We start from the raw sequence: 21,482 nt of genomic DNA, 5'->3' as shown, positions 1-21,482 counted from the left end.
CAAGTCTTTGGTGAGAACTGTCCCACAGCTGAAATTGGAGGAAGAAGCAAAACATCTTCCCATTTGCAAGAAACATTTTCTTGAAGAAAAAATGATTTTTAGTCTTGACCCAAGTAACACTGGAATCACCAAATGTCATTAACCGAAGTGCAGACAGGCTGGGCACCCCCAGCTACACAGCAGGATGAGGAAAAGATTTAAGAGTGAACTATTTCAAAACTGGAATTTGCCTCAAATATCTTCACCAGCACTTGAATATGTTACAGGAAACAAAACTGAGTGAAGGTGCTGGTTCATCTGACAGATGTCTCAGCCTTTAACTTCCACATGTGGGCAACTTGTAGCCAGTGTCTAATTGTGAAACCATAAAGCATAGCAATGCAGAAACCTTCCTGAACAAGGTCACGCTCACAGCGCTCGGGTAACAAACCAGCAGCAGAATCAGTGATGCTGGGGGAGGAGGAAAGCAGAGAAAGGGATTCCAAAACCCCAGGGAAGCTGTGCACACACCTGAAGAGGGCTGTGCTCCTGGGGCACTAGAGCAGACAGCCCACCCTGCTCCTACATTGGGACAGAAGTTCCCACCTTCAGCCTGGGGGGTCTCTTTGCCTCTGTTAGCGCCAAATGTCCTTGTGCCCCCCAAAGCTGGGATGCCTCCAGCCTGCCCCTATTCCTGAAGGCTTGGTGGCACTGAGAGCTAACATGTGGAGGGGGAAGAGGCTGCACAGCCAGGGAATACTAATGGGAGCTAGGAATCTAATGTGAGCTTGTGCTGTGCTGTCACAAACCTGCACTTGGAGATAGCAAGGGACTATGAGTCACTGGGCATGGAGGGAAGGCCAAAGCCCAACCTTGGGTTGGGGTGCAGCCCCTCAGTACTGCACCCCCACCTGAAGGGCTGTAACAGTGAAACACAGGGCTGAAGGAAACAACTGCAGCTGAACAAAGGTGTTGGAGGTAACAGCTGCACAGACTGTAATTCCCTCTCCTGTAACAAGCAGCCAGGCTCACTAGAAATCCCAAGCTGTGTCTGTTGAGAAGGGCACTGACCCCTGCAGCAACCAATGCCCAACAGCTGAGCCCCCATCTGCTGCTGGGGTCCCTCCCTGGGGGCAGGAGCAAGGGGCTCAGAAAGCACAAGCCCCAAGGACCAGAAGCAGGTAGAGCACAACAGCTCCCCTCTCCCAGCACAAAGTGCAGCCTCACCTGCAGGTGACCAACTGGTCAATCCCTGCAGCTCCAAACTCTCCTATTCCCACAGTTTTTTCACTTACATCCAAACTAAGGACACGCAGAGGGTGGTGTCACCCAAGAGTTAAATGTGTAGCCATGGGACAGCCAATGCTGGGCTGTGCCCTCTGAGGAGCATCCCAGGGTCAGCCCTCCCCGTGTGTGGTCCTGAGTGGGTTTGGAGGGAAGGAGCCCTGGCAAGAGCAGGCGGAGGAGCCTCCAGGAAGGGGAAGCCTGAGCCAAGCCCCAGCTGTGTGCCAGACAGCCCAGGCAGAGGGTGGCCCATGCTGTGATGCCAGCAAATGCCATGGCCTCAGCACTGGGAGAACTGCAAGCTCCAGTGCTGGGCCTGAGGAACAGCTGATTGCCCAAAAAATAAACTCAGCAGCAGCCACAACTACATTCAGTGAGGGAATGTCCCCTCGCATTCGATAGTGTTTAATCTTTATCTAGCTCAACACAAATCAGTAGTGCAGCAATATAAATACATCTGAGGAACTTAAAGCCTTTTGGCTTTCATAGCTCAATAAGAAGAGAAAAAAAAAGCCAATTAAACCAGTCTCCACTTTTTAAATTAAACACAAAGAAAGGCAATGAACTGCCCACTCATCCCCAGAGAAGCAGTGGCATCCTTCATGCCAGCAGGAGGCTGAGTTCTGCCCGAGGACAGGGTGCAACTCATGACAGCAGCACAGTGAGATAAGGGAGTGGGAATGGGAAAGGACCCCCATGCCTGCCCCTGGGCTCAGGCAGCAGGGACACGGTGACACATTGTGCCACATGCTGCTGGCACTGCCCACTGCTCTCAGGTCCCCAGAATTCCCTTTTCCACCATGGAAGGACACCACGTGTGCTCTTCATACTGTGACAGGAGCACACAGGGCTGTGCAGCCACAACAGCACAAAGGGCTGTGCAGCCACAACAGCACAAGGCCAGTGAGCTGCCAGCCTGAGGGAGCAGCCAGCTGGAGACTGCAGAAACCAATCCCGTCCACCTGGGATGTGCAAATTTTAAGGGGAAAAAAACCCCAAACCAAAAAACCACAGTACACAGTGTTCCATAACTGAGATATGGTTAACGTCCAGCCTCATGGACGGCCTGGTGACCAACAGAAGGTGCTGGGGCCACAGAACATGTCACAGCTTTGGAATGAAGCCAGACGTTGGACACAGGTACCAAACGTGTGTGTGTGTCCCCTTACCTCTGGTACGCAGCAGGACTTTGCTGCAGGAGGCAGGTCTCCCAGCCTGGGCAGTAACCCTAGGTCATCTTTTCACACCTGAACAGGCACCAAGTCCCCAGCACTCCCCATGAGAGCGGCCTGACAGCAACTTAGAACAGCCACAAACCCCTCTCCTACCTGCAAACTGCCAGAGTGTGACCAGTGTTACATTCCCCCTCCTCTACACTCCAACAGCAGCCAAGTGCATGTGACAGAACAAGTGTACATTAAAATAGTGCTTAAACCATTAGGGAAGGTGGGAGTAAAGTTGGACAGCACAAGCAGCCAGTGGTAGGCTATGGGAGCCTGAAGGGAGCTCGGAGCACAGCTCAAGGACTTGACCTTCCTTTTCTGAGGAACTCCAAGGCAAGTGAGCTGGAAGTCCACAGGTGCTCCGTCCACTGCAGTCTGAGGTGGCTTAGGACAGTCCTGCATATTCACAGTTGCTCCAAGTAGCTCTGTCCTTTTCTGACTCTTCTCCTGGGGTTCACAGGTGCCTTCTCCCTTTGATTTCCCTTGAAGTTCAAATTCAAGTACAACCAGTTTTAACTGAATTAAAAGAAACCCACAAAACCAAAGTTGTTTTCTGTGAAACGAATTAGCAGCATTGTCCTAGTCCAAGTGGCCTCCAAAGGCCCTGGTAGGATAGGGATGGGATTGGCCTTCCCTGCTGAGCTCCAGCCAAGGCTGCCCGAGGGGAGCTATAGGATTTCCTCCCTCTGGTTCTTGGGTTTGAGTGTCAGTTGTCCGTTGCGCAAGGAGCCGTTCTGGCTGCGGAGCAGTTTCCCTTTTTCCCGGTCAGGCCACGTGAAGATGGCTTCATCACTGTCCAGCTCGGACTCTGAGTGCATCAGGCTCGTGTTGAGGACTTGGGCTTTCTGTCTACCACCTCGAAGGAGAAACATTCCCAGGTTAGAAATGCTCTTAACTTTACCTTCCTCCATCCCCTCTAAGTCTCCTTTTCCAATCACGTCTAAGAGGAAGCAGAATCTGACTTTCCTCTGTGTGTCTCTTATTCCCTCTGATGCTGAAGCCAAGGTGATCCTGTCTCAGACACTCTGGCATGTCAGAGGTCACAACAACACTCCATGACAGCAAAATGCACAACAAGCAGACAGGAAGGCAGTGATGTGACCAGAAGGGGCTGTGAGTACATGAGGGAGCTCTGTCTCCCTGACCTTGCTTGGGGCACTGCCTAGAAAATGCTCAGAGGGCTCACGACTGGAGTAAGAGAATATGCAAGTATGAGGGAAGATCTCTGCCATCTCACTACCCTCTCCCTACTCTCCTCTTTGCTGCTCCTGCCTGCAAGGGAAGAGAGATAAATTAGCAGGACGAATTTAGATTAATGCACAAGGACAGGAGAGAGACTGATATTTTACTGATATTGTCAGCAGAGGAAATATTTAAATTTATCTTTCCCTTAATGGAGAAATGCAACATTTCCTCTGTTAGCAGAAAGCTCCCTGGATGTATGTAGCAGGGAAAAAGACTTTAGTCAGCAGCCAGCCTCGGAAGCAGCAATATGAGTTGAGTTACCAGAGAGCAAATGGTGAGGCACATTTAGTACATTTATTGCACAGTGAGCTCTGAGATGACAGATGGTCAGACTAAAGCAGAGTTGGGTGCTGAGGGAGGGAAACACACCCAGGTTCCCTGCAAGTTTGAGCAGTTGGGACAGCCTGGTCTTCGGAGGAACAGCTGATCAGGCTGTCACTGCAATGCCCTTCCATACTGCTCTTGGGCACTGCTCACTTTGTGGGAACACCACTAAATGGGATAATACTGGGATGAGCTGTTACTTTCTGCTAGCAAACAAGGATCAGGGACTCCTTTCCATGCACAGTTAACACATCCCCTTCTCTAAACAAACCATGATATGAAACACACACACAGCAGCTGCTGTGAGCTGCAGAGCTCCCTGGAATTCAGCAGGGTTGTACTTGGCACATCCTTTCTAACATTTCCCTCTTTTCCTGGTCAGTCAGTAGGTGACTCTGGCTTGGTTCATGTATCAGATAAAAACACTCCAGCCTGAAATAACTCCCTGATTTTTGCAAAGCACCTGACAAGCACTCTCAGAACAGTAATACAGGCAGGAAAATACTAGCTAAGAACACAGAAGACAAATCCTGCCTTTCTGGACTGAGCCAACAGACCTGTAGCCACATGGAGCACTGAGGAATTAATGGATTTCCTTCTGAAATGCACCTGCTTACTGGAAAACTAGAGGATGATCTGAAATATGAAATTTCCACAGCCTGATGTGCACAAGAGGAAGAATAAATAAGTTGATGAATCAGTCATTTGTGGTGGGCGAGTAGAAGAGCAGAAATAAACCTAGATCTCCTCAGTACACAAGTGTTTTCAGGTTGTTTTCAGGTGTTGATCAGTTTACTGCCACTGAATTACTGCTTTGCTGTAGAGAATGACCAAAGAACTGCATACTGGCAAGAAGGGAACTACCAGAACCCAGAGGAAAACTTTAGAGCAGGAGACGTTACAGTCAAGACCCAATTTTGGGCATCCTGAGTCAGGTAGTTCTGCACAGTTTAATACATCCACTTCCTACTTCTGAGGTACCTAAAGTGGAGACTTTAGGACAAGGCCAATTTCAGCCTCAATTTCCAAACCTAAGAGTTAGATGACTTTACTAAATACCCCATATACAGATCTGAGATAAGGTCTCACATCTTCTGAGACCCCACTGTGAGTCCCTATGTCACATTGGCTTCACTGTGATTTTAAGTTCACCAAGGAGGAGTTCTCAGTCAGCATTCTGGAAGTGCTGAGCTCTTCCCTCTCATGTTTTACCTGCTTTGGGATTTGGTTTTAACTCCAGGCTTTCTTGATCCGTTGCATCCAAAATCTTGTATTTGCTTTTTCTTTTGGATTTTCCTTTCCGTCTAAATGGAAAGAAAAAGAATTAAGAGACAGTCCATTTCCAAAAGAGCAAGAAGAAAACCAACTCTGATCTTCAAAGCAAAAGCACTTGCTATTTCTGATTATGTTCATATTACAAAGTGAAACATTAAAATGTTGCTAAGTTGCACGTTTATAGGTTAATCCAAATTTTGCTTCTTAACATAACCCAGAGTTCTGGGCCTTCAACATTTAACTTGAAGCATTTAAGTGAGAAAACCCAATATCCCAAGGCTCAGCAGATGATCTGCTGGGACAATGGGTTTGAATCTTTAACCTCCTACTGCAGACACTTGGCTGTGAAACCTGGATACAGCAGGGGTTTGGTCTCAGTCCCACCTCTTGCAGCAGCAGATCACCATCCACGACAAGATTCCAAAGGCAACCACGATGACGAAAGATGCAATGATCACATACAGCACACTCCACTCTGCAAGCAAAACCCCAGAGATAAATGCATTTTGTCACCTCATACAATTGACATTGCACGTTTTAGGGAACTATTCTTGTGGAAGAAAAGGCAAGGCCTGGCCCTTTGCAGAATTAGAGGCCAGTATTCCCCACTGGCAGCACCACCAGATCCCCTTGGGAAGCTTGAGATCCAGTGTGTGGACTCACTGGCAGTTTTCAGCATATGTTGGTTTATAAAATTTGCTCTCCTGTGGCAGGAGAGCCTCTGTACAGACATGACAGAAGAGAGCTGTGATTTATACACCCAGAATGGACTCAACTCTTAGTGAGTGTTTATTGGGAGGGTCTGAAGGGGACTCACTCCCCTATCAAACATCTTCTGCCCAGAAGGTGACACAAAAGACTGTGTCCTGTTATCAGCATCTCATCAGAGCAACTGGGAGACAGCAGTTGCCTGGTGCTGTGCCCAGCCTGGGTTTCAAACACAGGTTTCTCTGCCAAGGTACCCACCACAGGAGGCTCACGTACCGCAGTTGCTTTCGCCGTCTCCCATCTGCACCCTGAGGAAATTCTCCATCCAGAATGGGTCACACACACAGCGCTTGGTGAAGGAGTCACAGCGCCCATGCTCAGAGCAGTTCAGCTGACAGGCTGGGGGCCAAAACCAGCAAGGTGAACTAAATGACTCACAGGTGAGGCAAAAATGGGACAAAATAGTTCAATACAGCCAACCCCTTCCTGCAGGTTCTGACCTGAATGTGGCCCCTCTGTACACATGTGATTATGGCTCATCCATAATCACAAGAGGTGAGAAGTGCAAATGTAAGCACCTGGGCCTCATGCCAAACTGAAACATCCCACTTCACCAGCAACATACAGTTTGCCTAATAAATCCTCATTTTGATATACAAGTTATGGAATTTGTATATTTGTCAAGCAAATGTTTTTAAAGAAAGTTTTGGTTTTCCAATTCAAACCCCACCTGTGAGACAGACAAGAAACAAAGAGATCCTTTGGAGGGACCAAACAGAACTGAAAAATGGCTTCTGAAGGCCAAAAAATTGTAAGAAGCAATGAAAATAATTACTTTACACAATTCTAATTTCAAATCTCTAACTGATCAGCAAATGATACAGGATGGATCTCATGAAAGAAAAACAGTGCTAATGTAAAGATGTAAAATAATGATAGAAGGGGTACATTCCCTGCAGACTGATGTTTGTGTTGCACAGGAAATGAGTGGGTTCACAGCTACCAAGATGTGCAGTTTTTTGTTTTCAGGATGACACTCATTTCAGTGGTTGTAGTCCATTAACACTGTATTTTAGTTTCATAAGTATCAATCTGCTTTTGTTTTTGTGAACTCTTATCTTCACAGCAACACTACAAGTAATTATTTATAAGAAGTTGAATAGTGAATAGATGGAATTAATTGGTAAATAAGTGATTAGTGAATAGTCTAATAGACTTAATTTTCTGTTTCCCATTCATTAACATGAAAGGTCCTGCAGTGAGTGTAAGTGTGTGGGCATGTGGGTGTTTTTAGCACCCTTATTCTGTCAGACAGCTGAAAAGAAAGCAAGAGATGTTCAGACTGTCCCAAGAGACTCTCACTTACTGACTGTGTTAATCTCCAGTGCCCGGAAGATGAGGAAGTCTGACTGTTGTTTCCTCAGTTCATTCTTCAGCGTCCAGGCCACATCTCGTCCTTTGAATATCTGATGGGGAGGCTGGTTCTGCACAAAGAACACCATCTTGGTGCTGGAAGAAAGCCAAGAATTATTATCTGCTGCTTCTCCAAACATCAGGTGGAGAGGCACACTCTCCAGTCTGTCACTAGATGTCATTCATTACTCAGAATCCCTAATTTACTTGAAGACCAGACTTTTGGCTGTTTGAAAGCAGTAATGGTCCTGGTCCTACAGTAGAAGACTCTTCAGGGTTATCTAATCCATTCATGTTTTCCAAGCTCAGGCTGCACTGTTCTTGAATTTGCACATCAAGCGGATCTTCGCATATTCACACTAAGCATCAAATCTCCCAAACTTTAAGGTCCTGCTGTTTTCATATTCTCCTCCCTCCTCCCTGTGGGATCCTTAGACTTTACTACACCTGGAACTTGAGGGTCCGTTTACCTGCTTAGCACAGAGCTCCAGTACCAGACAGTGGAAGTTTACGGTTTTTTGCAGAATTAAGTTTGGATGCACCAAGTGCTATAGCCAAAAACAACCCAGGTGTGAAGGATTCTGTATTCTGAAGCTTTTACTGCATTAACTTTATGATAGACAAACCTGTTCCTCATGGCTTGCTCATCTTGCAGAGCCCTGTAGATCCTTTAGACTCACAAAAGGATGCATAAATATTTGGGATTTATTATATCTAGTGAACTTATGAGTCAACGGGATATCAGCTAAACCCTCAGAGTATGTGTAAAAGAACAAACCAGCAGTCAAAGGAAAAAGCTCATTTTTACACAGCACAAGTTACTTTGATAGTGGAAGCAAAAATGGCATCTTAAGCCATCTGTCAGGAAACAATCTCTGCTCCTTTATAACACTTCCCACTCTTTTGTCTGCTCAAACACATAAACAGATGAAGTATTAATGACAAGAATCCTTTACTCGCCTTACTCAGGGGTGACTGGTTTGCTCATGGCAGAGACAGAGAGCTAATATTACAGAAAGTGCTGGCTCCTCAGTTCTCAGCTCTCTAGGTTTGCATGGACAATGAATTCTGATTTTCCTGCTACAGCAGGCCACATGGACATGAAGGAATCGATACATCACAGCACTCAGGGAAGTGTAAAGTAACAGCAGATTTACTGCTGACTTGCTGCAGGGCTTTAGGCATATCCCTTAAATCTTCTTCAGTGCTTTAGGTACTTTAAAACTCCCCTTTTAATAAAAACTAAGTGCAATATTGCACTTATTTCAACAGATTGACACTCATGGCTTGTTGCCACTCTCCAGGCAAGCAACATGACCCTGACCTACAGCCCTGCTCAGCAGCCAACTTCCATGTATTTAGGAAAAATGCAGGTTTCTGTAAGCCAACTAGTAATCAAAATCAAACTTTTTCTATCTCTTCAAACAGACAGTACATTGGCTTTCAACATGTTTTCATATACTAAGTTGAAGTAGTTGTGTAGGCAATAAAGCTACTGCAGAATTAGTGGAAGGTGTCCCTGCCTGTGGCTGTGTGGTTGGAACTGGGTGGTCCTTAAGGTCCCTTCCTACCCAAACAAGTCTGTGATTGTATGAACTATCAATTTGGCATGAAGATGAGATTTGGCGTGACAGTTACACACACCCTGGCGTGTCCTAAGTGTTTCAGCAAACTCCTGCACCAAGTCCTGTTACTTCTCCAGTTACAAATCACAGCTGCAGAACATCCCTTCACACAGTTCCTGCAATTTTCAAAACACAAATCAGACTTTTTCTTATTTTACAGGTTTGAGGTGAAAAGCAGCAGTAGTTTTCAAGGGCAATGCACCATCGAGGGGAAAGATACTAAAAATCTGCTTGGCAGCTCTGATCCCATCAGGAATATCAACATTAAGCAGCAACTACACATATTCCAATGATCCAATCTGCTTTCCAAGAGGCCTTGATTTTCCAAACCCTCAGGCAATTCCTCAGCGTGTACCCTCCCAGATGAATCCCACCTTTGTTCAGTGTACGGCTGGATCTTTTGCACAGTGATGTCCGAGTCAAGGACCCCCAGCAGCACCCCTATCTGCCGGATGAACATCCCCTTCTGCCGCTCTGTCAGCTGGCTCACATTCACATCCAGAATTATCTCCACCAGGTTATTTTTCCTAGGATCTAGAGAGAATGTAGATAGTACAGATCTTTGGAGTTTCTATTTAACCTGGGCATAAGGCAGGATTTTAGCTATCTTTCCAGGATGTTTCTGATTTGAACACAGAACTACAGAGTGGCACTGTGGGAAGGGACATACGTATGACTTTCACAGATAACAGAAGCAGTGAAAGTCAGCCCTCAAAAACCACAGAAAACACAACCATATCCCCCAAAACTTTTGATGTTTACAGGTCCAAACTGGACTAGATGACACATTTAATCCCAGTATACTGTAACCAAAGGGCTGCAGGCAAATGTGGTACAGCACAAAACCCAGACTCACCAGGTTTGACCTCCACTGTGGTCCTTTCCACATCACTCTCTCCTTTGGCATCTGTTACTCTGAGGTGAAATGTGTAGGTCCCTTCTACCAGATTGGACAGGAGGAGAACAGGATGATGGTCTGAATTATTTAAGACTTCCTGGAAGGCAGAACAAACTATGAGGAAACAAAGGATCAAAGTAACACCATGTATCATCATATTTCAGGATACGACAGAGTAACAGCCCAGCAATGAGCTCTGTATTTCCTCAGGACCTGTCAACACTACCTTGCACTGATTTTTGTGATCCTTTACAAAAGAAAGCTCACCCCAGCTGCAGGGCTCCCCTCATCCCGAGTCCACAAGTAGCTGACAATCCCCTTATCATCAGAGGATTTCGACCCATCCAACTCTGCTGTGTTTGTGGGCAAGGTGATGACAACGTTACCAGCAATCTTTGCAACGGGTGGCTTGTTTATCTCTAAATAAATAGAGAGAAAGCACTCAGAGAAAGATCTTGTAATGCCCAATCAAAAATTACTGCATTAGATCTCCAACGTACTCCAGAAATAATTGTCTCAGCCTAGGGAAGAGAAGGGAAATATGCAGGATTAAGCTGAAGATACTGTTCTTCCAGAAAAGGGCAAACCTTACTTCAAGCCACTTCAGTGCTCTGCACGTTGTCTCCCTCCATTCCTTACATTTATTCTGTGTCTGAATACAGATTTTGCTGAACTGCTCAGATAACCTGTGACTGAGCAGTTCTGCTTGTGGCTGGATGTACCTTCTTTGACAATGACGTTGACAGAACTTTGGCTCTGCAGGTTCCTCTCATCTTTCACTGTCAGAGTGAACTCGTACGTCCCAACCTGGAGGCCTGTGACAGTGGCAATGCTGCTGTTGGCATTCTCCAGCTTCACACCATCTGGACCCCTAAACAATACACAAGGGGTTTGGTCAGTTTTTGACCTTTCTCAGGGGTTTTGATCAGTTTAAACTTTGCACAGAGTACTGGAGGCAGCCTCGCTCCAAACAGGAGCCTGGAAATAAGAGTCCATGGTAAAAAGCAAAATTATGTTCTCCAGGTACAGCAAGATAATCTACAGAGTAAGTGCAGGATCCAAAACAAAAAGCATAATTTTTGGCAATTTAATAGTTTGGTTAATTTTAAACCAGAGGAACACTGATAACAGCATTTAGGTGTTGTTTACAAATAGTGGTACTTTCAGCAAATTGAACTTTGCTTGTGAAATGCACAATGAGCCAATTTTGTAAAAAAAAAAAAGGTGCAAAGCAAGAACAGTCTTTCATTTCTAGATATTTGCACAGGTTTTGCATCAGCAAACAGAAAAAGCTACTGCAAGTTGCTCATAGGCGTTTCCCTGAATTCCCTAAAGCATTTCAGGGAATTTAGAGTCGGGAGAGAATGCTGCCTCATTTAAACAAACTGCAAAAGCATTGAGTTAGGAGGCCCTGCTGTTGTTTGATTACAAGAGTCAGTCTCTCCATGAGACCAAGACCAAACTCCACTGCTGTGAATGGAAACTCGGCCGAGCCACACCACACTCAAGAGTGGGACTCAGGCCTAGAGATGAAGGCAAAGCTATTTCTTATGCTCAAAGAAAACACCACTTCTTTCCAATCAAACATAAATCCTTGTCTTATTCAGGTCACTGGTAAAGCTTGTCAGGCCCAATGTGATCATGACTAAACACAAGGGAGGTGTGGGGGTGTGACTTGTTTTAAATGAAAGATTTGGATACACAAGAACATGGAAAGTGATACACACCGTGTTTTTTCCCAAAGAAAGAAGACTATCTTCTGGTCATCTGAGCTCTTGCTGCCATCTAGAGTGGTGCTGTCCACAGGAAGAGTCAATTCTTTATCTGGACCAGCATCTGCCTTTGGGGGCTTGTTGTTCTCTGGAAAAGAATGCAGGATTTCTCATACACACACCATAAAGGTGAAACTTAGAACACCACCATTAAGATTTTCTCCATGATTCCCAATACATCCCTTACCCACTACCTTGTACTCAGATAAAGTGAGGTTAAAAGCAGTGAAGAATTCCAATGAGCATTTTAATCACACATCTGCAATAACATGAGACTGAAAACTAGGAGCTCTGATTTTTGCTCTCATTCTCTAAGTACTGCTCCACTTTTTCTGTCCCCATCCCAGGACCTAGTACCATGGGCAGACACAGCTGTTTGGAAATACAATCCTGTTTTTATTGTAGGAAAATATCAATTAGGTTACATTGTGTAAAATAAGAGAACAGCCTACAAAGGCAATATTCCTACAAGCTTTCTTTTGCTCATTTATCAGCAATATACCAGCCCAGAATGGTCCTAAATCAGAGCAGCTTTTCTGAAAATTATCATAAGATCTAGAGGTCGCTGACAGATTGCTCACCTACAACCCCTGGAAGGGAAGCAGCAACAGCAGGTAAAGGCAGCTTACCTGGCTGGACTATCACAGTGACCTCTGCAGTGGACTGGTGCCCAGCAGAATCAGTCACTATGAGCTGGTAGGTGTAATCACCTTCCTGCATTGCAGAGAGCTGCAAGACTGGTGTCCTCACACCCTGTGAGAAAAGATACTCATGGATTAAAAACAATCCTCATGCAGATGATGATGGACCAGAAGATTCTGATTCTAAAGTAACTATTACCAGCACATTCTAGAGGTTTATTAGAAACTCCTGCTGTGGGAACAGGAGTCTGTGCTACTTCAGCATGCTAAGCTGTTGCAGCTATATTTATACACACTACAAGGACACTGTTGAGGGACATAACAAGAGCGATGCCATACAAGCAGACCCTTTGGGATTCAGTAGTTTCCAACTTCAGTAAAATCTCTGGGGAGCCCTGTGCAAATCCCACACATTGTGAACCTGATTCATGGACTTACTTATTCTATAAATTTGACAGCAGTAATAATCTTTAAAAGAAAAATGATGACTCAGAAACAAGTTCCAACATTTACTGTTTAGCACTGAGGAGAGTCTGGCCAGCATCAGCAATATTTAGACTCCAAGATTCTGCTCAAAAGTTCCCACCTCTCTCAATCCCCCTTCTTCAGCAGTATTTAAAACTGTATTGCTCAAGAAAGGAACAGGATGCTAGTGGCGAGGCTGGTGCACCAGCTCAGCCACTAAACCATTACCAGCTTCACACAGATTTAACTTTAAGCAGATACTTCATCATCACGCATTTTCTCTGTAGAATTCTAAAAGACATTTGCTAACAGTCCATTAAAACTGGTTTGATTATAGATAAAACCCCAGCTAGTGAGAAATCCAGGTGGAACACTGGAGACCTGCACTGACCTGCATCTCCATCACCTTCCCTTTGCTGTTGGGGCTGAGCAGCCACTCATAGCTGACGATGCTGTGGTCGTCCGTGCTCTGGTTGCCATAGAGTGTGATGGAATTCTGGGGCAGGGTGATCACCTGGTTTGGGCCAGCATTGGCCACTGGTGGATAATCCACTGCCTTCTTCACAGTTAGGTTGGCAGTGGTGGAGTTGCTGGCACCATCTGAGTCCACGACTGTTAGACTGAAGAGGGAAGAAAGAAGTGAAAGCACTGAAGAGTGAAGGTGATCACAGCTGAATATAGCCTTTTCTGAATAGAAACTTCTCCCAAATGTCCAGTTATCAGCCTCAAAGTGATGCAAGGAATTCAACAGTCACATCCATCTCTCACTTGAAATCTAACAACCAGGTGAAACACAAAAGTACACTACAAACCCACAAGTGTCCTGGACACAGCACATCTCCTCAGGTAGGCTGATACCACAAAAAACAACTGCTTTTTGCTAGATCTAGATCTGAATATGGATCTGATTAGTTCATATGCCAACTGCTTAATAAGAAAGAAGTGTTCAGTAAGAGGCACTCCAGTTGATTTTACTTTAAATAGATCTGCTGATGCAGTGATGGACATCACAGCAAAATACAGGCCAAAGGAAAAACACAGGACAAATACAAAAGTAAAATCAGCTACCACCTATTGCCCAGGCTGTGCACCATTAGGCCTCATTCACTTATCTGAGACAAACACATTGCATTTAAAAACTGGATTTGAAGACTGCATTTCTTCCTAAGCCTTTACTCAAAGAATTTAGATTTGACATTTCAAGAGACATTTTGTAGCACTGACAGACCAGCCATCATCTCAAACAGGGCTACAAGTCAGCTTATCTCTCCTGAAGTGCAAAGCTACAAAACTACTTGAAAGTAGGAGTGTGAGAGAACATCACAAAATGGAGTTGTCTCCATGTTTTGTGGGGTTTTTTTAACCAGATTAACTCTTCAGGCATCTCATACATTTCACTCTTAAGGGATGAGAACTGATGGACTCTCCCAGGTGTGACCTACCTGAATGTGTAATTCCCAGGTACCAGGTTGGTCAGAGTCAGTATGGGAGTATCACTGGAAACCTTCTCCTCCCTCAGGGGACCCTTCAGCTCTTCCCAGTGGTAGCTGATAATTTTATCATCATCAGTGCTTTCTGTTTCAGTAACGGAGGAAAACACACACAGGAGTTGGAAAAGGCTGCTTCAGAGATTCCAGATGGTCAGTCCCTACTTCTGCCCTGGGCTTAGTGGCCAAAGGTATTTTTGGTCCAAGCCCAGAGTCTCTGTTATGCTCAAGATACCCAAACTGTAACAACTCAGTGCTAGTTGGAGCTAAGACAACCGGAATTTGTTTAAAGGAACTCCTGAGAAGCTCAGTGCAGGCCAGGATCACTGAGGGTGGTGTGTCAGTAACTTATGCATTTGAAATTTAGCCAAGAGCCCAGTAATTTTGAGTGACAGTAATTATTTTTTGATTCTAAGCAGCAACCTCCAGAGCTTTTCCTTTTTTAGGAGATTGGCTCAGGCCAGTGCCCTTCAAAAGGGAACACAGAGAGGTGCTGTTGTGTGTGTTCTGCTCTCCTGGCCAGAGAGGCTAATTCTTTTCATTGAATTGTGTTTGACAGTATCACTGTTTCTCTTAAACTTTATGCAAAAGGACCAAACACAAACCAGCCCTGCTGGATGCTGCACTTAAACCTGCAGGTACTCACTGCTGCCGTCGATAAGAGTGGAAATGGTTGGCAGGGAGATTTCCTGGAACGGTGGGGACACGATGGCAACAGGAGGCTGATTCACCCGGGGCTCTGCAACAACAAGCCACTGTTACTATGGCACTACAGGCAGAAAGCCCTGGCCAAGGAACTGCAAAACTATCAACAGATTTGTGCTTCATTCTACACCAGCTACCAAAAGGGGGTTCAAACAGCATGAAGGTGAATAGCCAGCGGACCAGTGTTCTGGGAAGGCTGCACTACATCAGTTTTCCCCTACTGGGTCAAGTACCTGCAGCTTTTTGCCACAGCATGGCTGCTGCTTTGAAAAGTGAAGGATTTTGGTGCATGCTGCCAGCCACAAAATCATTGCTTATAAGGAAATGATCAGCTACAACACCCAGAAGACCAGCCACACACTCCTGCTAATTTAGGGACAGTAAGAGCCCTTCTTTGCCCACTAAGCTTGTACAAGAAGTCTTGCTGAAGACTGCTGAATTAAGGGGTTTTATTGAAACTTGTGGTTGTCTCTTTATACAGGCCACCTAAAAAGCAAGGCAGTCAGCACAAGATGCTGTATCTCCACCTGCTCATCTGCAAACCACAATTCCTTACAACAAGGAATGAGACTTGACTTAACCTGCCTGGGGTTGGGAATGATATTCCTTGCTGGACAGGGAAGAAAGGAACCTCCAAAGGAGCTTCTAAGCTCTTTTCAGTTTTTGGTCCTGCTGCTATAAGTTTTTTGTAAGACTGCAGCTAGTTTTCAGGGAAGCAGTGGCCTTTCAGGGTGAGGTGTTTGCTGAGCACTTCCCTATCAGGATTACAGCTCTTTTATCAAGTGGTTGGCTTAATGCAGTACAGCAAAAATAGCTGTGTATTAGCAATAGCTTCACATTGCAGGAAATTATTGAATACATACGAATATATGTGTGTGTGTGTGTTTGTATATACATACATGCCGAAAGTTCACAGCACAATGAATTATGACCACACTAAACCAAATAATCCAACCCCATGGTACAGGTACCTTGGCTTGCCAGAGACAGGTCAAGTCAAGGAAAATCCAATCCCACCACTCACTTGGATTCACTGTTACGTTCACATATCCCTCTCCATGCGCATTTTCCCCATCCACAATGACTTTGAACTCATACAGGCCAACAGTAAGCTGGAAACAAACACAAGGATTATTTACCTACAGGTTGATGGCACCTTGTCAAGACTTATTGGAAGGTCAAGTTCCTGTGCTTTGGCACAGGCCCACACAAGCAATTGTGCTTCAGCCTCTGCATACACAGCTAAGGATGGTTTCCAGGCCAAAATGGTATTACACATATTTTAGTTTACAATGGCTATGCAGAAACCAAAGACTCGTATTTCTCTCTGACACAGGATTGTCAGTCAAGCTTTATTTTCCAGCAACAAAAGGCAAACAGAAGAGAGATAACAGAGATTAATACAGGTTGTCTGGCCACAGGAATCTGTACTAGCAGATTGCATTTAAGGTGAGAAAGGCTACACGTAAGAAGAAAATCTCTTCTTGTGTGTTTTGATTAATGCAAAGGTTTCTTCTCATCCTTTTAGGTGACATAAGCCAGACCTCTTCACCATTCACTGTTGAGCCAAAATGAGAAGGTAAGGGACCCAGTGCTGGATAACAATCTTGATACCCAAAAGGTTGACGCCCTGACAGAGACCTGCACACTCCCTTCAAAAGTTTTGGCTCTGAATGATATCCTTACTAAAGCCTGTAGATTTTTTTCTGAGTGCAGTAGAATCCAGGCTGCTCAAAGGAATGTCTCAAATACAGAATTGTATATTCACAGTACTTAGAGTCATTTCCTTGTTAAGAATCCCCACGTGCAGGAACTGGCTACCCTTTTCCTGCTAGAGCTTGTCTAAGAGCAGCAGCCAGGGACATGCCACGAGGTATTGCAGGGCTCTCATTAATGGAAGCAGCAAGTCCCTCTTCCAACAGGCAGTACAAGGCTCAGACCTAACCAGACTACCACACTGTTCCAGGAATATTCCCACCCCTTGTTACTGTTAAATTGTGCTATTTGTGCGCCTTGTCACACTGCTTGTAGGCAGCTTGTACCTCCTGAAATCAATTTCTTCTTTCCCTCGTGCCAGATCAATCTCCTTTTTCTAAGAGCCTCAGAAGAGGTCTTGCAGTCTTATGTTGGCTGCCTGCCCATCATGTAATTTCCTATTCATCCTGAAATCCCATACAAGTCTTTCCTGGCTGCTGGGGTCCCCATCTTCTCCTCTTGGCATTTAATACAACAGGATACGAAGGAGCCAAAGCTTTACCTTAGACAATTTCAGGGTCTGGGAGTGCTTCCCTGCCATTTCTCCACTGTAGTCTTTTGGATGAGTTATCAACTCCCACTCATAGGAATATGTGGTTCCTTAAAAAAAAAAAGAAGTCCAGATGTTTGTTTTCAAAGCCTGTCTTTCTGCCATGCTAAAGAATTGCAAGGGTATTAAACATTTACAAGGCACATTCTGCTGCACTGTGGAGAAAAAAGACAGCTTGGGCTGCGGCTTTTTGGGAATATATCCAGGAAAAGAGACAATCTGTGCTTCTAAACTCATTTACTCTGGAATCAAAACCCATCTTTCAGCCTCCAAGGCAATAAAGAGCTTTGGAATAATCACAGCTCCAGGATAATATGAGAGAAAAGCCTTATCACATCCTCAGGTCCTGCAGACACAGGAATGACAATTTTTGAACAGGAATCCCTGCTGCTGCACAACATGGAACACACCTGCCTCTGCAGCTCTCACTGCCACAATGGACAGAGTTAAGATAAGAACTTTAAAAATTCCTGCCAACAACCTGCATGATGAAATGAGGAGTGTATACAATGTGTTCCTCAGCAGGCAAATACCCCAATTCAGATTTCAATCATTTGTTAATACAGCTCAGTTCCTATCAGTGAATATCAAGAATAGATGCTAAAAATCCAATTCTTCCTTACACACCTCCCTGAGAATGTGCCATCTCTTCCCACAATCTCCCAAATCCATTGGCTTTGTAGCACTTTCCATTTTTTTGTGTCTCACTAATTTCTCTAAGAGGCACCAGGAAGTAATAGCTGAGTAAAAAAAATTTTCTACAGGAAAGTGCTCTCTGACAAAAGACATTTTCAAGACTGCCCTTATTACATGCCATACATAATGAGTGTTTGCCTTTTCACATCCCAAGCCCTTAGCAGAATTGCCAGAGAAGCCTTACGAGGTGGTGGCTCAGGAAGCACAAATGCATTCAGCTGAACTTCATTTTTTGGCAGGGTAACTTCAACGCTATCTCCAGCAGAAACCACCAGCTCCTTCATAGCTGAAAGGGACAAACACAGAATTGGAAGAGGAACAGGGGGAAAAAAAAGCACATAAATCCACCCTGGTTTCAGTTCATGGAATAAACCCCAGCTACAAATGATGTATTTTGTAAACATCCTGTTCCTCAACAGACCTCCCATTTCAGGTTTCGATCTCCTTGTCAATACAAAAGCACTAATGGGGCTTTACAATTTTTAGACAAGTCCAAAATTACTCAGTTGCCTCTCTCTTTGCAGATACTATGCTGAAACGTGGCCCTTGGGCCAGGGGAGTCTCTTCAGCCAGGTCCAGCAGGATGGGAAGGGTTTTACTTGACAGCTTTTTGGCAGCTGCAGGTTCATGGCACAGCAAGATAAATACTGCTACTTCCAAACTGCAATTCCAGAGCTTCACAAATATATAAAGAATCCACAGAATTTCTTTCCTGAAAAACTGCTTGAAGGCTAAGAGAATTTTTTAGATCTGCATAGCTGCCACACTGGGTATGGAAGCTCAAGATACAAACCTGGCCCTTTTATTTATATTATCTTTTCCATCCCTGCTCAAGAATTTTCTTGCCATTCCATTTCAAATAAACTGACAAATTGCTTTTAAAGACTACAGGGTAACCTTGAAAACTATGGCCAGAGACATATTTTTGTATGCTTTTTATTAGCATTAATATAACCAGAAAGTTTAACACATTTCTTAAAAACACCTCCTGGCCTCCTCATCTCCCTCTTCCCGTTTGCTTTATATTTGTCCTTTTATTATTGGACCTGGGAATTATGCATAGAAAATATTCTTTCTTTAGTCTGACCCTGTCAAAGACAACGTTTCAGAAGTATACACAAAAAATCCAAGCAAAAAAGGACTTTAAACATTCAGCTATTTTCCCACTTTTATTATCTATTATTTATCTATCTTCCAATTTTAATATCGAGTGGAATTAACCACCTTTTTTTTCCCTCTCAAATACTCCATCAGTCTTTCACCTGCAAAGAGTTCCAAGGCAAAAAGCAATCAGATCTCACTAGAAAATAATAAAAACAAAACCCAGACAAACAGATAAAAAAATCTTGGAAAACTTGGTAGCTTAGAAAAACTACTCTTTACGTCATCTTTGCATTGGTTAGCAAAACCAGGAGGCCCAAGCTATGTTAGTCTTCCCAGACAAACTAATGAAGATAGTATTTAAAGCGTATTTTCCAGTTCTAGCTGGGGTAAGCCCTTAAAAAAAAAAAACCAAAACCATTAACTTGTCAGCACAAACAGCCAATGAGCTTCCTGCCAAAAACATCTTTGGATGCAGTGCTTCCCTTACACTTTCCATTTGTTCCCTTGTAAGGGAAAGGAACCCTAAATTCAAAAGAAATTCAGCTGTGAATGCTTCAGCACACTGGATTAACTGGATTCTGAGACACCACATGAGCAGTACACGCCATTCCCACCCCTACAGGGAGAGCTGCCAGCCTGGCTGAGGGAACAGAGCTGCCAAAGAGCATTTTGGCCTTTACGCATTTTCAACAGTCTGTTTTAGGAAATACCAGTGTGAACAGAAACATCATCATGCTGCAAAGCAAAGCATGAGCTAACAGCCAAGTACACTGTTCTCCACAGCTGAACTGTGGAGTGACACTTCAGGGACAGAAAATAATCAGTTACACCCTTTTTTGAGCACATGTTAAGATTTCTGCTCAATTTGATGGATAGCAGCATGCCAAGGCTACTGGAAAAACACCTCCTGGGACTCTATTCCGTATCACATCTCAGCCTTCACTTTGGGAATTAAGATATCCCCATTAGTTCCCAGCTGTCCTCACATGCACATTTATGACGTCCCAGTCCCACTCCAGACCTCAGGAGTCATCAGGATCTGACAGCACATGTGCTGACACAGGTGCCTCAGTATTTTCTCCAAGGTAATATAATTAACCCCTGCTTTTCCACACTGCCATGGCTTGAAAAAGCCTGAGCAGGTGACATTTGCTGGAGCCCTGCAAGTCCTCACCTGGCATGGTGGCAGCAGTGCTTGGGGCTGTGGCAGTGCTGCTCTGGGCTGTAGGAACACTGCCATTTGTGGGGACCCTGCTGGGCACAGAAGTCGCCACCTGCACCTTTGCTGTGCTTTTCACTGGCGTGGGGCTGGCTGTGGGAAACACCTCAGAGTGAGGAGGGGCATCATCAGGCTGCCCAGGCTTCTCAGTCTTCCCTGGAGCAGTCAAGTCCAGTGCAACAGGGCTGGAGAATGTAGCCAGCACTGATGGTGCTGGTGCAGATGTTTCTATGTGGATCTGTAAAGGAAGAAGATGTCTCAGTTTGACCTGAACACTGAGTGTCAGTTTTAAGTTGCCCTTCTCCTCCTCCACAGTTAGGGAGGCTTAAAAATCCCTGGTTTATTTTCCAGAAGCACGAATTTTTACAGCTTTCTCTTCTGAAGTGTTTCTCCATGTTCTTCCTCCACAGCAGACAGGCCATTTCTACCCCAGCTGAACACTAGTTAATGCCAGATTTAGCTACAGCATTTAAGTACCAAGGCTGCTGATGTGGCAAACGTAAGATCCAGGTTCAAAACTGCAGTGAGCAGAGCTAAAAGAACAGACAGGTGGGATAAGACAGGGACCACTGTATTTATGAACTGGGGTTCATTTACTTTGGCTGTGATTTCCTGAAGCCATGCAGTTGGCAAACACAAAGCAGGATTGCAGTGGCATTTTTATGTAATAACTGAATTGTTGCAGCAAGAGGAAATACATTTTGGAATCACTCTTCAAAGCAAGGTGAGCTGACACACACAGCTCCCTGCCTGCCTGCCCCAGGACATGCTGCTGAGGCAGGGAGGGGAACTGAAGGGCACAAAGTTTGCTCACATCCACACAGGATGAGCCACTTGATTGAAAATAATCAGAGCGGCAGGAACAATTTCCTTTCTTTCATCAGAAAATTCCTGTTACCTAGCCCCATTCCAGTTCCTAGCCTGCCAGGCCATATTCCAATTTACCCTCCACCATAAAGTCCATGTGTGTAGCACGTTTGTTTTTTTGTTTTTTTTTTTTTAGCTAACTCTATTTTGAGAACATCTGCTAAATATTTAAAATGGAGAAATTTACTATCTTTGACTCTGAAAGTGCTTTGGAGCTTGGATTTCCCAGTGCTACTCCCTATTAGAG

The 21,482-nt window shown here is 44.7% G+C and overlaps 1 protein-coding gene across 3 annotated transcripts in view; it reads right to left on the bottom strand.

The window, feature by feature from the left end:
• Positions 1–1,628: 1,628 nt before the first annotated feature.
• Positions 1,629–21,482, bottom strand: part of KIAA0319L (KIAA0319 like) — a 30,008-nt gene continuing 10,154 nt past the window's right edge. For all 3 annotated transcript variants that reach the window (XM_023941299.2, XM_086863569.1, XM_086863568.1), the window contains 18 exons: positions 20,324–20,606; positions 18,230–18,331; positions 17,302–17,399; positions 16,069–16,156; positions 14,986–15,078; positions 14,295–14,427; positions 13,244–13,472; positions 12,376–12,499; positions 11,702–11,834; positions 10,697–10,845; positions 10,242–10,393; positions 9,933–10,071; positions 9,451–9,610; positions 7,405–7,547; positions 6,315–6,437; positions 5,715–5,805; positions 5,268–5,359; positions 1,629–3,342 (listed from right to left, as the gene is read on the bottom strand). In XM_023941299.2, coding sequence (XP_023797067.1) covers positions 3,155–3,342; positions 5,268–5,359; positions 5,715–5,805; positions 6,315–6,437; positions 7,405–7,547; positions 9,451–9,610; positions 9,933–10,071; positions 10,242–10,393; positions 10,697–10,845; positions 11,702–11,834; positions 12,376–12,499; positions 13,244–13,472; positions 14,295–14,427; positions 14,986–15,078; positions 16,069–16,156; positions 17,302–17,399; positions 18,230–18,331; positions 20,324–20,606 — 2,520 coding nt within the window. In that variant the 3' untranslated portion in view covers positions 1,629–3,154. The remainder of the gene's footprint in view (positions 3,343–5,267; positions 5,360–5,714; positions 5,806–6,314; positions 6,438–7,404; positions 7,548–9,450; positions 9,611–9,932; positions 10,072–10,241; positions 10,394–10,696; positions 10,846–11,701; positions 11,835–12,375; positions 12,500–13,243; positions 13,473–14,294; positions 14,428–14,985; positions 15,079–16,068; positions 16,157–17,301; positions 17,400–18,229; positions 18,332–20,323; positions 20,607–21,482) is intronic.

Source organism: Cyanistes caeruleus, chromosome 26 (assembly GCF_971803275.1).
Source record: "Cyanistes caeruleus chromosome 26, bCyaCae1.hap1.1, whole genome shotgun sequence".
Classification (NCBI taxonomy): domain Eukaryota; kingdom Metazoa; phylum Chordata; class Aves; order Passeriformes; family Paridae; genus Cyanistes; species Cyanistes caeruleus.
This window is presented reverse-complemented; position numbering and strand designations above follow the sequence as displayed.